Source organism: Heptranchias perlo, chromosome 2, assembly GCF_035084215.1.
Source record: "Heptranchias perlo isolate sHepPer1 chromosome 2, sHepPer1.hap1, whole genome shotgun sequence".
Taxonomy (NCBI): domain Eukaryota; kingdom Metazoa; phylum Chordata; class Chondrichthyes; order Hexanchiformes; family Hexanchidae; genus Heptranchias; species Heptranchias perlo.
Window position 1 is genome coordinate 21,507,128 of NC_090326.1, and position 13,566 is coordinate 21,520,693.

Below are 13,566 nucleotides of genomic sequence, written 5' to 3' on the forward strand. Positions count from 1 at the left end.
TCCAGGAGAGGGAACAAAACTGACTGATGGGCATGTATGAAATACTTTATACGAAGGCACATTTATTGCAATGCTAATCACCAGATTATAGGCGGACCATCTGTGATTAAACTGGCTTGTGGCATTTGAAATGATCACAATGTCAGGCAGTATTCATTTCCAACAATTTATCAGCTGAGCCCTTCCTACAGTGGAAAGATCTGTAAACAGTTGTGGACAGCTTTAAAGACTCACAAGATTTGATTCTTTACACGTGTATTTGAAGTGACATCTGCCGTCCTGTCAGGTGATAAAGTATTGCCAGGAGCCATTTATAAATCTTACAATGATCTACTTTCAAGCAAAGGCCAGAATCATAAATCCCAAATCGACCTGCTATCCATCTCCTCCCCGCCAGCCTCGTTTTAAAGCAGGATTAACACACAGCGGAACATTGCACTAAGTGTCAAGTGACTCGAGAGAAAGAGAGAGACAATAGTGGAGTGGTGAATATAAACGTTCAAAGAGGAGATTGTGCACTTTAAAATAAAAATAGACAATGCAGGTCAGGCAGCATCCGTGGAGAGAACCAGACAAGTTGCCATTTCGCCCTTTATCAGAACTGGAAGATATTACCAACAAAGAGCACTTAAAAGGGAACAGAAAGAAGGGAAGAACTTGCATTTATATAGCACCTGTCACGACCTCAGGACGTCCCAAAGTGCTTCACAACTAACAAAGTACTTCTGAAGTGTAGTCATATTGTGACGTATGAAACGCAGAAGCCAATTTGTGCACAGCAAGGTCCCACAAACAGCAATGTGATAATGACCAGATAATTTTTTTTAAGTGATGTTGGTTGAGGGATAAATATTGGGACACTGGAAAGAACCCCCCTGCTCTTCTTCGAGATAATGCCATGGAATCTTTTACGTCCAGCTGAGAGGGCAGAAGGGGCCTCGGTTTAACGTCTCATCCAAAAGACGGCACCTCCGACAGTGCAGCACTCGAGTGTCTGCCTCGATTATGTACTCAAATTTCTGGAGTGGGGCTTGAACCCACAACCTTCTGACTCAAAGTTAAGAACGCTACCACTGAGCCAAGGCTGACACTAGAACTGCTGGTAAACCCCTCACAGCTCCAGACCATGGGAAGAAACCATTTGATGTGGGGGTAAGTGCTGTTACAAAACTATATCGTAATGATCCTATATTCTCAAACCTATTAGGTCAGTCGGGTGTCTTAAGTCACAAATTGAGCAAACTTCCCTCGTTATTTCTTGACGGCATCTCCATTCGATGAATTTGTTGCTAGTCAATCCTTATCATATGTTACAGTTGATAAATGCTGAGCCCCAGGCAGCCGTTTTATTGGGAATATTACAAGGAACGTAAATTGACTACTATTTAAGATTTGAAAACAAGGTGTTCTCGTTGGGAGTTCAAACATGACTGACTTCAATGGAAATAAAAATGGGGAGAGATGTAGAACGGGCTGCCGACTATCACCCGTTTTACACGATTGCAAAAGTCAAGATCTACCCCATTAATTGCTCAAATGCCAGTATCCTGAAAAAGCCAGGACTTACAGAATTCATAGATGTATGTGGTACGTGATAAATGGTTTGTAGTGTTGAAAATTACAAGTATCTACATTTACTGGTACGTTACTGTGAGATCCTTAATTACCGATATATATTTCAAATCACTGTAAGATCCTGCAACATTGAGTTAGATATACCCAAGGCACTGTGACACCTTCGACCTCAACATTGCAGATAGATACTGGTACAATTTACTGTGCTCTTCTGTGAGCATTTTCAAAAGCCATTATGTATCAGGGAACACCAAGACACTTGGCTGCGTGCACTACTTAAAGAAACTTTTTGTGAACAGATTTTAACATTTTTTTGATAGCATCATTTATTATCTTTTTTTTTCACATCACCCAGATTCTTTCCGACTGCGGTTTAAAGGCTACGTAACCCAATATGCTGTTTACCCTTCTATTTTTTTGTTCATTGTTGACAAAACACACTGTAAAAAGCATTTAACAAATTTAAATCTCGTCTATCTACATCTACAAACTGTCAGCAGGACAATTAGCTAGCCATCGATTTCAGAGTATTTTTTCCTACGATTAAAATTCGAAGTGTCTTTTTTTTTGGTTGTTTCTTTCCTCTCATTTGGCACCAATGAGTACTGCTGCACTATTATTCCCGAAAACAAAGTTGCTTTGAAGCGGGCAGTATCCCTTTTTTGTTTGCCTACACAAGTAACTTTAAAGCTCTGCAAAACACAGTGTAGTTTTTTTTTAAGGCCAACCCTTCAGCGCCTCTCGACGTACAATGCAAATCTTTGCAAGACAGGTTCCAGTTTGCGTGGAGCGCAGCTCAGCGCTTTAAATACCAGAAATTTCATGGCCATGAGCCCGACGTCAACCCCAACTGCGTTAAAAAGGGATTGAAATGTTTCAGAATCAACCCCAGGAGCTCTGTGATTTGGTGCAAAACATCAAGACGAGCTCATTAAAGATTTGGGTGGTGAGTGATTTTAATCTAACCCACCAGTCGGAAAACCCACGGGATCGGGTGCAAAGCTGATTTTAAACCCCGCCTGATATTACCCTCCATTGAAGTCCATGGAGTAATATTGGGTGCGATGTAAAAGTCAATGGGGAGTAATATTGGGCAGGGTGTAAAAGTCAATGGAGAGTAATATTGGGCGGTGTGTAAAAGTCAATGGAGAGTAATATTGGGCGGTGTGTAAAAGTCAATGGAGAGTAATATTGGGCGGTGTGTAAACGTCAATGGGGAATAATATTGAGCGGTGTGTAAACATCAATGGAGAGTAATATTGAGCGGTGTGTAAACGTCAATGGAGAGTAATATTGGGCGGTGTGTAAAAGTGATGGAGAGTAATATTGGGCGGTGTGTAAAAGTGAATGGAGAGTAATATTGGTTGTAGTGTAAACGTCAATGAGGAGTAATATTGGGCATAGTGTAAATGTCAATAGAGAGTAATATTGAGCGATGTGTCAACATCAATGGAAAGTAATATTGAGCGGTGTGTAAAAGTGAATGGAGAGTAATATTGGGCATAGTGTAAACATCAATGGAGAGTAATTTTGGGTGGTGTGTAAAAGTCAATGGAGAGTAATATTGGGCTGTGTGTAAAAGTCAATGAAGAGTAATATTGGGCTGTGTGTAAAAGTCAATGAAGAGTAATATTGGGCGGTGTGTAAAACTCAATGAAGAGTAATATTGGGCTGTGTGTAAAAGTCAATGAAGAGTAATATTGGGCGTAGTGTAAATGTCAATGGAGAGTAATATTGAGCGGTGTGTAAAAGTCAATGGAGAGTGATATTGGGCGGTGTGTAAATGTCAATGTGGAGTAATATTGGGTATAGTGTAAACATCAATGGAGAGTAATATTGGGTGGTGTGTAAAAGTCAAAGGAGAGTAATATTGGGCGGTGTGTAAAAGTCAATGGGGAGTAATATTGGGCATAGTGTAAACGCCAAAGGAGAGTAATATTGGCCGGTGTGTAAAAGTCAATGGAGAGTAATATTGGGCGGTGTGTAAAAGTCAATGGGGAGTAATATTGGCCGGTGTGTACAAGTCAATGGGGAGTAATATTGGGCGGTGTGTAAAAGTCAATGGGGAGTAATATTGGGCGGTGTGTAAAAGTCAATGGAGAGTAATATTGGGTGGTGTGTAAAAGTCAAAGGAGAGTAAAATTGGGCGGTGTGTAAAAGTCAATGGAGAGTAATATTGGGCGGTGTGTAAAAGTCAATGGAGAGTAATATTGGGCGGTGTGTAAAAGTCAATGGAGAGTAATATTGGGCGGTGTGTAAAAGTCAATGGAGAGTAATATTGGGCGGTGTGTAAAAGTCAATGGAGAGTAATATTGGGCGGTGTGTAAAAGTCAATAGAGCGTAATATTAGGCAGTGTGTAAAAGTCAATGGGGAGTAATATTGGGCGGTGTGTAAAAGTAAATAGAGCGTAATATTCGGCAGTGTGTAAAAGTCAATGGGGAGTAATATTGGGCGGTGTGTAAAAGTCAATGGAAAGTAATGGGCGGTGTGTAAAAATCAATGGAGAGTAATATTGGGCGGTGTGTAAAAGTGAATGGAGAGTAATATTGGGCGGTGTGTAAAGTTGAATGGAGAGTAATATTGGGTGTAGTGTAAACGTCAATGAGGAGTAATATTGGGCGTAGTGTAAACATCAATGGAGAGTAATATTGGGTGGTGTGTAAAAGTCAATGGAGTGTAATATTGGGTGGTGTGTAAAAGTCAATGGAGAGTAATATTGGGCTGTGTGTAAAAGTCAATGAAGAGTAATATTGGGCTGTGTGTAAAAGTCAATGAAGAGTAATATTGGGCTGTGTGTAAAAGTCAATGAAGAGTAATATTGGGCTGTGTGTAAAAGTCAATGAAGAGTAATATTTGGCGTAGTGTAAATGTCATTGGAGAGTAATATTGAGCGGTGTGTAAAAGTCAATGGAGAGTGATATTGGGTGGTGTGTAAATGTCAATGTGGAGTAATATTGGGCGTAGTGTAAACATCAATGGAGAGTAATATTGGCCGGTGTGTAAAAGTCAATGGGGAGTAATATTGGGCGGTGTGTAAAAGTCAATGGAGAGTAATATTGGGTGGTGTGTAAAAGTCAAAGGAGAGTAATATTGGGCGGTGTGTAAAAGTCAATGGAGAGTAATATTGGGCAGTGTGCAAAAGTCAATGGAGAGTAATATTGGGCGGTGTGTAAAAGTCAATGGGGAGTAATATTGGGCGCTGTGTAAAAGTCAATGGGGAGTAATATTGGGCGGTGTGTAAAAGTCAATGGAGAGTAATATTGGGCGGTGTGTAAAAGTCAATGGGGAGTAATATTGGGTGGTGTGTAAAAGTCAATGGAGAGTAATATTGGGCGGTGTGTAAAAGTCAATGGAGAGTAATATTGGGCGGTGTGTAAAAGTCAATGGAGAGTAATATTGGGCGCTGTGTAAAAGTCAATGGGGAGTAATATTGGGCGGTGTGTAAAAGTCAATGGAGAGTAATATTGGGCGGTGTGTAAAAGTCAATGGGGAGTAATATTGGGTGGTGTGTAAAAGTCAATGGAGAGTAATATTGGGCGGTGTGTAAAAGTCAATGGAGAGTAATATTGGGCAGGGTGTAAAAGTCAATGGAGAGTAATATTGGGCGGTGTGTAAAAGTCAATGGAGAGTAATATTGGGCGGTGTGTAAAAGTCAATAGAGCCTAATATTAGGCAGTGTGTAAAAGTCAATGGGGAGTAATATTGGGCGGTGTGTAAAAGTCAATAGAGCGTAATATTAGGCAGTGTGTAAAAGTCAATGGGGAGTAATATTGGGCGGTGTGTAAAAGTCAATGGAAAGTAATATTGGGCGGTGTGTAAAAGTCAATGGAGAGTAATATTGGGCGGTGTGTAAAAGTCAATGGAGAGTAATATTGGGCGGTGTGTAAAAGTCAATGGAGAGTAATATTGGGCGGTGTGTAAAGGTGAATGGAGAGTAATATTGGGTGTAGTGTAAACGTCAATGAGGAGTAATATTGGGCGTAGTGTAAACATCAATGGAGAGTAATATTGGGTGGTGTGTAAAAGTCAATGGAGTGTAATATTGGGTGGTGTGTAAAAGTCAATGGAGAGTAATATTGGGCTGTGTGTAAAAGTCAATGAAGAGTAATATTGGGCTGTGTGTAAAAGTCAATGAAGAGTAATATTGGGCTGTGTGTAAAAGTCAATGAAGAGTAATATTGGGCTGTGTGTAAAAGTCAATGAAGAGTAATATTTGGCGTAGTGTAAATGTCATTGGAGAGTAATATTGAGCGGTGTGTAAAAGTCAATGGAGAGTGATATTGGGTGGTGTGTAAATGTCAATGTGGAGTAATATTGGGCGTAGTGTAAACATCAATGGAGAGTAATATTGGCCGGTGTGTAAAAGTCAATGGAGAGTAATATTGGGCGGTGTGTAAAAGTCAATGGAGAGTAATATTGGGCGGTGTGTAAATGTCAAAGGAGAGTAATATTGGGCGGTGTGTAAAAGTCAATGGAGAGTAATATTGGGCGTTGTGTAAAAGTCAATGGAGAGTAATATTGGGCGGTGTGTAAAAGTCAATGGGGAGTAATATTGGGCGGTGTGTAAAAGTGAATGGAGAGTAATATTGGGCGTTGTGTAAAAGTCAATGGGGAGTAATATTGGGCGGTGTGTAAAAGTCAATGGGGAGTAATATTGGGCGGTGTGTAAAAGTCAATGGGGAGTAATATTGGGCGGTGTGTAAAAGTCAATGGAGAGTAATATTGGGCGGTGTGTAAAAGTCAATGGAGAGTAATATTGGGCGGTGTGTAAAAGTCAATGGAGAGTAATATTGGGCGGTGTGTAAAACCAGCGTTTCACTCGATTCCCTGTTTTCCCACCCGGCAAGATATGTTAAAATTACTACCCCCCATTTTGCTCCTTCTAAAGTTCAACGTGCTTTAGGCCAGAAAAGGGATACTGTGGATTAATAAGAACAGACTTTATGGCACATCGGAACCATTGTTGACTTTGTATCAAGAGAAAGAAACATGGGAAAAAAAAAGACTTTTTTTTTCTTTTTTTTTCCTCGATTTTTTTTTTACAAACATGGATGACAACTTCATTTATTTACTGTTAACACTGTATCGTCATAAACAAAACCGGTATAAATGAAAAATTGTCTTCAAATATCTACATCTAAAACTTTAGGCAGTGAAGGAGAGAGAGCGTCTCATCAAATGAGCGTGTGGAATGATGCTCGTAATATCAGCGACTGATGGGGTTTTCCGTTAGTGACCACACAAACAAATCCACAGACCAGAACAAACAATACTGCTAAATACTTCCTTCAGTTAGTTACTTCATAAAAAAAAGAAAGCTCCGAAGTTCACACATCTGGTCAAACTCGCTTAACACATTTTTTTTTTTGTCCGTAATTAAAACAGTATTAAGAACAAGAGACGGAAGGAGTACTTTGGCATTGCTGTAATGGACACAATGCTCTCATTGATTGGTAATGTACATCCAATACTTTACAACAAAGCATTAAAACAACAAAAAAAGAACCCAAGGCGGCGGCAAGAGAAATGGTCTGGCTGTACAGGAGAAAACCCGACTGCAAACTACAAGCTGTGACACACAATCAAATGAGAATGTTTGTTTTCAAGAGGTGACAGACTGTCCCTATAACAAGTGTAAACACATTCAGGTTCTTGTGCTTGACCTTTGACCTGGCCTCTTCAACTTCCCTCCTATCGCTTTCAACCACTTTCCATCGCCAACTTTCATTCCGACCCACGATGCCATTTTCTTTGCACACTTTTAAAGTTCTTTCCCCCTCCCCCCCCCTCTTCTCTGAATGCACAACAGGAACAAACCCCGTTCCCCCCCACCTCCGGCGAGCAAAGCTTCCCTTTCCTCAGTATGAGCTGAATGTCACTTGCATTTCTCTCGGTACTAATCCAGCTGACCGCCATCTGCCACGATTCACCCGACGACTGTCCTGCGGAACAGACCTCTGACAGACTAAGACTTGCTGAAAAATGTCTTGTGGTATTCATGCACATGCACAGTTCCCAGGGTCTTGTATTATTATTTTTTTTCTTTGTGTATCTGCCGCCTCTGCTCAGACCCAAGAGGTCAGCCACTTAGACCCAGGAGTCGGGTGAGGCCGGGTAGTGGCTTGTTTCGTAGTTTAACTCGCTATAAGGACGGGCGGCGGAGTAGAAATCGACATAATTGCCTGTTGACTTCAGGCCGAGATGCATGTTGTATTCACTGGCCGCTGGGCGACTGTGCACTTGATCCTCAAAGAAAGAGTCATCGTAATTTCCTGTAGAGTTTTGATAGGGCTGATAGGTGTCATAGTCTTTCCTACTGGCTTCCTGTGCAGCAGGCTGTGATGAAACCTACGGAGAAAAGGAAATAGGCCACGATTCTCATTTTCTTTTAAACACTCTATTACAATAATTACAGCACAGAAGGAGGCCATTTGGCCCATCGTGCCTTTGCTGGCTCTTTGTAAGAGCTATGCAATTAATCACACTCCCCCCTGCTCTTTCCCCATTGCCCTGCAAATTTCTCCTTTTCAAGTATTTATCCAATTCCCTTTTGAAAGTTACTATTGAATCTGCTTCCACCACCCTTTCAGGCAGTGCATTCCAGATCGTAACAACTCGCTGCATAAAAAAAATTCTCCTCATCCCCCCTCTGGTTCTTTTGCCAATTACCTAAAACCTGTGTCCTCTGGTTACCGACCCTTCTGCCACTGGAAACAGTTTCTCCTTATTTTACTCTATCAAAAACCTTCATGATTTTGAACACCTCTATCAAATGTCCCCTTAACCTTCTCTGCTCTAAGGAGAACAATTCCAGCTTCTCCACCCTCTCCACGTAACTGAAGTCCCTCATCCCTGGTACTTTGACTGCTAATCTTTGCATGTTTGTGACTGACATATTTAAGGGAGCTGTCCGATGTGGGGTTAGGAAAAGATTTTGATTATAAAGAAATGGTTCATCCAACGGGACAATTTTCTTCTAGATCAACGGCATTTGAAATTCGGAATGGAATTTTTGTTTTTAAGTCCCTCTGTGGAGCCTCCCCAGACCACACACTTGCAGTGGGTGAAATGGCAAGACATGAATCTGCCAGTGCTTTATAACCATATTTTGTAAAGTGGATTCACCAGAATGATACCAGGACAAAATGGGTTAAATTATGAGAACAGGTTGCATAATCTAGGCTTGTATTCCCTTAAGTATAGAAGGTTTGTGGTGATCTGATCAAGGTGTTTAAAACGATTCGAAAGGGTAGATAGAGAGAAACTATTTCCTCTGGTAGGAGAGTCCAGAACAAGGGGGCATAACCTTAAAATTAAAGCTAGGCCATTCAGGGGTGATGTCAGGAAGCACTTTTTCACACAAAGGGTATTGAAAATCTGCAACTCTCTTCCCCCAAAAAGCTGTTGAGGCTGGGGGTCAATTGAAAAATTCAAAACTGAGATAGATTTTTGTTAGGTCATGATATTAAGGGTTACGGAACCAAGGCGGGTAGATGGAGTTAAGATACAGATCAGCCATGATCTAACTGAATGGCAGAACAGGTTCGAGGAACTGAAAGACCTACTCCTGTTCCAATGTTCTTAAATGCATCAACACCATTGAAATCACATTGAAACACTTGTGCTTGATATCATTGTGACAAAAAGGTTAACAGGGTTCATCTTCTCTTCAAACAAAGCAAAAAAAAAGCCAAACTTTTTTTTTTAAGTGGCAACTGCAGCCCTTTAAGTGGTGAAGTGAGACTAAGATATAGGAAAGGTGGTGCGATATATTGCTGGGCTCAAATATCATACAGCGACAGCTGTTGCAGGTCAAACACATCAATCTGATGTTCTCTAAAGTGTGTAACACACCTGGTTGTGGTTGATAGTTTCAACGGGAGTAGCATAGGAATTCCTGTAGCCTGATCCGGCTCCGACAGAAAGTTGAGCTGTTCAAATAAAGAAAGACACAATTAAAACGGTTGAAAGTAATGCTAAGGCTTGTCGTCCAATAGGTCACGTAGGCATTGGTTAAGTCTTCTTATGTCAGCAAATGCAATTCACCATCCAGAATAACCACACCCTTACCTCCCCCTTAGGCTTTGCTTACTCCTACAATCTTCAGTCCCCTTAAACCCCAAGCATGATGTCATTTAAACACCACATCTTCCCGTGCGATGCTCCGTACTATAAACCTAGGCCCTTTACCTTGATTTCTCACAAAAAAAGAATTCATTTTGGGAGACCCTACACTGGCGATCTGCACGCTGGGGTCCCATGTTACGCAGCATGCCATTGAAGCTAATCCCATTGAAAACGATGGTCCCATAGTGTCGAGGGAACATTCATTTTCTAAGTGCTGCAGAGGAACTAGGGGTGGAGTCCCATTACTTTGGGTCTCCACCCCCTTTACATTGCCCCAGGACTTCTGCGCCTCTCCAGATAGGTGCTCCTGGGCCCGTGCCCAGAACAGGCCAGGCCAAGGTCAGCCATGGTAATGAGGCAGGAAAGGGCCTCCTGCTGGGTCTTAAGTTGCAGGTACTGTCACTGCCTCTCCACTCCCCGCTGCCTCTCCCCACCTGTTTCCAATATCTCCCCTGCCGACTGTCCAGCTTGATAACTCCTCTCCTGTTGCTGACTCTTTAGCTCCTGCTGCACCTCTCATTGCCAATTCCTCTCCTGCTCCTGCTTCCTCTGCTCTGATTGTTGGGAAGGTGACCAGTCCTGTCCTGCTGGCCCCTGCTCCCATAACCTGGGGAAACCAGGGTCTCCGCCCACTTTAGCTGGTGGTGACTGGCCGTGGTTTGTCTGACTGGCCTTCCTGGTCAGTTATGGGTCCCCTACTCATTGAAAAATCTCACTGAGCCGGTTTTGGGTGCCTTCATTATCTCATGTGCTTTTCCACACCCTGAACTAGTCGGTCAAAAATGATCTATGTATGTATCAAAATTCTTTAATGTCAGTGGAAACCTGACAAAACAGTTGACTCTTTACTGATAGCAACAGTTAAAAAGTAAGTTGAAAAAGTTCCCTGTGGACCGACTGCAGCTATTGACCTCAAGGTGGTCTGACACTGTTGAACTACATCCGGGTCAAATCCGTTCACGTTTCACTGCCGGTTCTGCGTTGATTCAGTACGGCTCTCAAGGTCAAATTGGTGCAAAGTGTAGCATAACTGGTCCGAGAGACGTAACTTACCTGCCAAACGCAGCCTAGACCATTTGCCTTCCTGAATAAAAGAGCAGAGCAAGGAAACTGGAAGGTAGAAGAGGTGGAGATATAACAGAGGGGGAAATTGTGTTTTGCTTTCTTAATTTTTTCAGTGTCTGTCGTTGAAGGCCTTGAATTGGCTGAATATTTACACACTGGGAGTGAAATCAAGCTTTGGGCGGTAACGCAATACGGGCAATTGTGAATCGTCAGTCATTTTACACACTGGGGGTGAAGTCCAGCTTTGGGCAGTAACACAATACAGGCAATAGTGAATCGGCAGCCATTTTATTTTTCATCGACTTCAACAGAAAGAAGAATCATGCAGTAGTGTGAAACGGGCTCCTGATTCGCTATCGTCCATTTTGCGTCGTCTCCCCAAAACAAATTCACCCCCAATATCTTAACACTAAGATAAGCTCGCCAAGTTGAGAGATCTCAAAGTGGCCCATATGGGACAGGTTAATTAGTATTCCCCAAACAGGATCTTGAGACAGAATAATGTGAGCAGGAAAAGGTACATCAGCAAGTTACCAGGTGTTGCTCCAAATATCTTTTAAACATTTGAAATGCTTACTAGCACTGTATGTCAAAATTTGTAGCAGACCAACAACATTTGTGCTTAAACAAGATGTATTCCAATGAATCCAAAGAGGAAATATTGTACCATAGGGCAGCTGATGAGTTGGTCTTACAGAGACTAAAGTTTGAAACCCATTCCTTGTCTTTTCCAATACTCCAGCTTGCTTGTCATTGCATATGGTAGCACTGTCCAGCTGTCTAATGCACCACTGGATACCACCAAGGCCTATCTCAATTCCTACCATTGTGAGATGTAGATATTCTAGTTACCATTTATAACGACAGTCCTTCGAGCCAACCGGCGATATCAAAAAACAAGGTGAGACGCTGGTGACTGGTGCCAAAAGTAAGATGCTCAGCAACAAACCGATGTGATAAAGTACAGGGCAATGCCACATCATGCAATGTAATGTGGAGAAGGACTAGGTGTTGGAATGGGTTACAGCACTGTCCATTGGATTTGAATCCTGTCTCCACCCACTGTCAGCGGGCAGGGTCCTAAGCAAATGGGTTTGAGCCTTCCCAGTAAAGTTCAAAGGGCAAAGTTCCTCAGCATTAAGCTGCTAACTTTGCACTAATTTCAGAGCTCCTGAATTTTTTTTCTCTTCTTCACACCGCTGCAATAGGGAGTGTTCTATTAAGGTCGGAGTTAAGGCACACGAGGAGGGATTCTGCACTGCAGGGTGTGCCAACTCGAGGAATCATCCCCATTGTTGGGGCAGGCAGGGTGGAGCGAGCTTTATTCTGTTCAGGAGGACAAACATAGAACTGGCTTTTTTATTGCGGGGAGAAAGCAGGGCAGTGGGAATAGTATCGGATTGCTCTAGCGAAGAGCCAGCACAGACACAATGGGCCGAATGGCAGCCTTCTCTGTTGTAAACCTCTGTGGCGCCAAGTAACAGGCAGGATCTGCTCACCTTAGAGAAGGGTGCTTGCAGACTTCACATTGCTCATCATTTTTAAAAATCTTATTCATTCTTGGGATGTGAGCGTCCCTGACAAGGCTGGCATTTGTTGCCCATAGTCCTGGGAAGGTGGTGGCGGGCCTTCTTCTTGAAGCACTGGTAGTGGTTTGATACAAACTCAGTGGCTTGACAGGCCACTTCAGAGGGCAGTTAAGAGTCAACCACGTTGGTGTGAGACTGGAGTCAAATATAGGCCCAGACCGGGTGAGGACGGCAGGTTTCCTTCCCTAAAGGACATTAGTTGAACCAGTAGATTTCTATGACAATCCAACAGCTTTATGGTCATTTTTTTTTAATGATACCAGCTTTTTATTTCCAGATTTTTAAAACTGAATTCAAATTCTCAAACATTCCCTGGATTATCAGTTGGGGGCCTCTGGATCACTAGTCCAGTAACATAACCATTACACGACCGTACACATCTTCTTAGTTACTTCAGCAGAGGCAGAGCCTGCGTGGCAGACTGGAGCAAGCTGGGAGGGAGCAGCAGGAAAAGCTTCTTCTGAGTTGTGTTGAGCTTCAAGACACTGTCCACTCCAGTCTTACCTGAATCGCTGTGAAACCAATCACTGCTTCAAAGAATTGTATGACATAGAATGTACAGCACAGAAACAGGCCATTCGGCCCAACAGATCCAGGCCGGTACCTGAACAGCAAGAGGCTGGCAGTCCCTTAGTTAAATGGAACAGGCAGGAATGGAGATCAAAATGGGTCTGAACAGCCGGAATTTTGCACATTTTCTCATAAGTCTAATGATTTATCAAAATTTACTTTACGTTTTACCTTTTTCATAACGGTGATCTTAAACCATGAGAAAAAAAATCTAAATCTAAAGAACAGGCCCGAAAATAAAAAACTGACCAGGTGACCGGGACTGTGGGCTGTCCGATGTATATAAACTGAGCAGGTGACCAGGAATGTGGGCTGTCCGATGTATATAAACCGAGGGAAGGCCAAAACTAGAATTCCAAACAGATTACGAGCTGTTGCTGTTGAATTCTCCCCCTGCCTAACTTTAACCTGAAGGTGAATGGATTTGAGCTTCATCTATGAGTGCTTCGTGTGTGCTTGGGAATGTCAGGAAAGCACGTTGAACGTTCAAACATGAATCTTGCCCATCAGAGGTTCTATTTGTAAGTTATTCAATATGGCTCGAATTATTTGTAATGTAAGGCAATCCCAAAAGTGCTGCAAGTTCAGACTCTGAGGTTGGGCATAACCACTGACTGAAGATTTACTAATCAACAGGTT

General features: G+C 42.4%; 1 protein-coding gene across 2 annotated transcripts in view; it reads right to left on the reverse strand.

Annotated features, from left to right (window-relative positions):
- LOC137335753 (catenin delta-2-like) overlaps positions 1 to 13,566 on the reverse strand; it is a 532,228-nt gene that overhangs the window by 9,975 nt on the left and 508,687 nt on the right. For both annotated transcript variants that reach the window (XM_068001100.1, XM_068001090.1), the window contains exons 20-21: positions 9,431 to 9,507; positions 7,409 to 7,924 (exon numbers count right to left, since the gene is read on the reverse strand). In XM_068001100.1, the coding sequence (XP_067857201.1) occupies positions 7,664 to 7,924; positions 9,431 to 9,507 (338 nt within the window). In that variant the 3' untranslated portion in view covers positions 7,409 to 7,663. The remainder of the gene's footprint in view (positions 1 to 7,408; positions 7,925 to 9,430; positions 9,508 to 13,566) is intronic.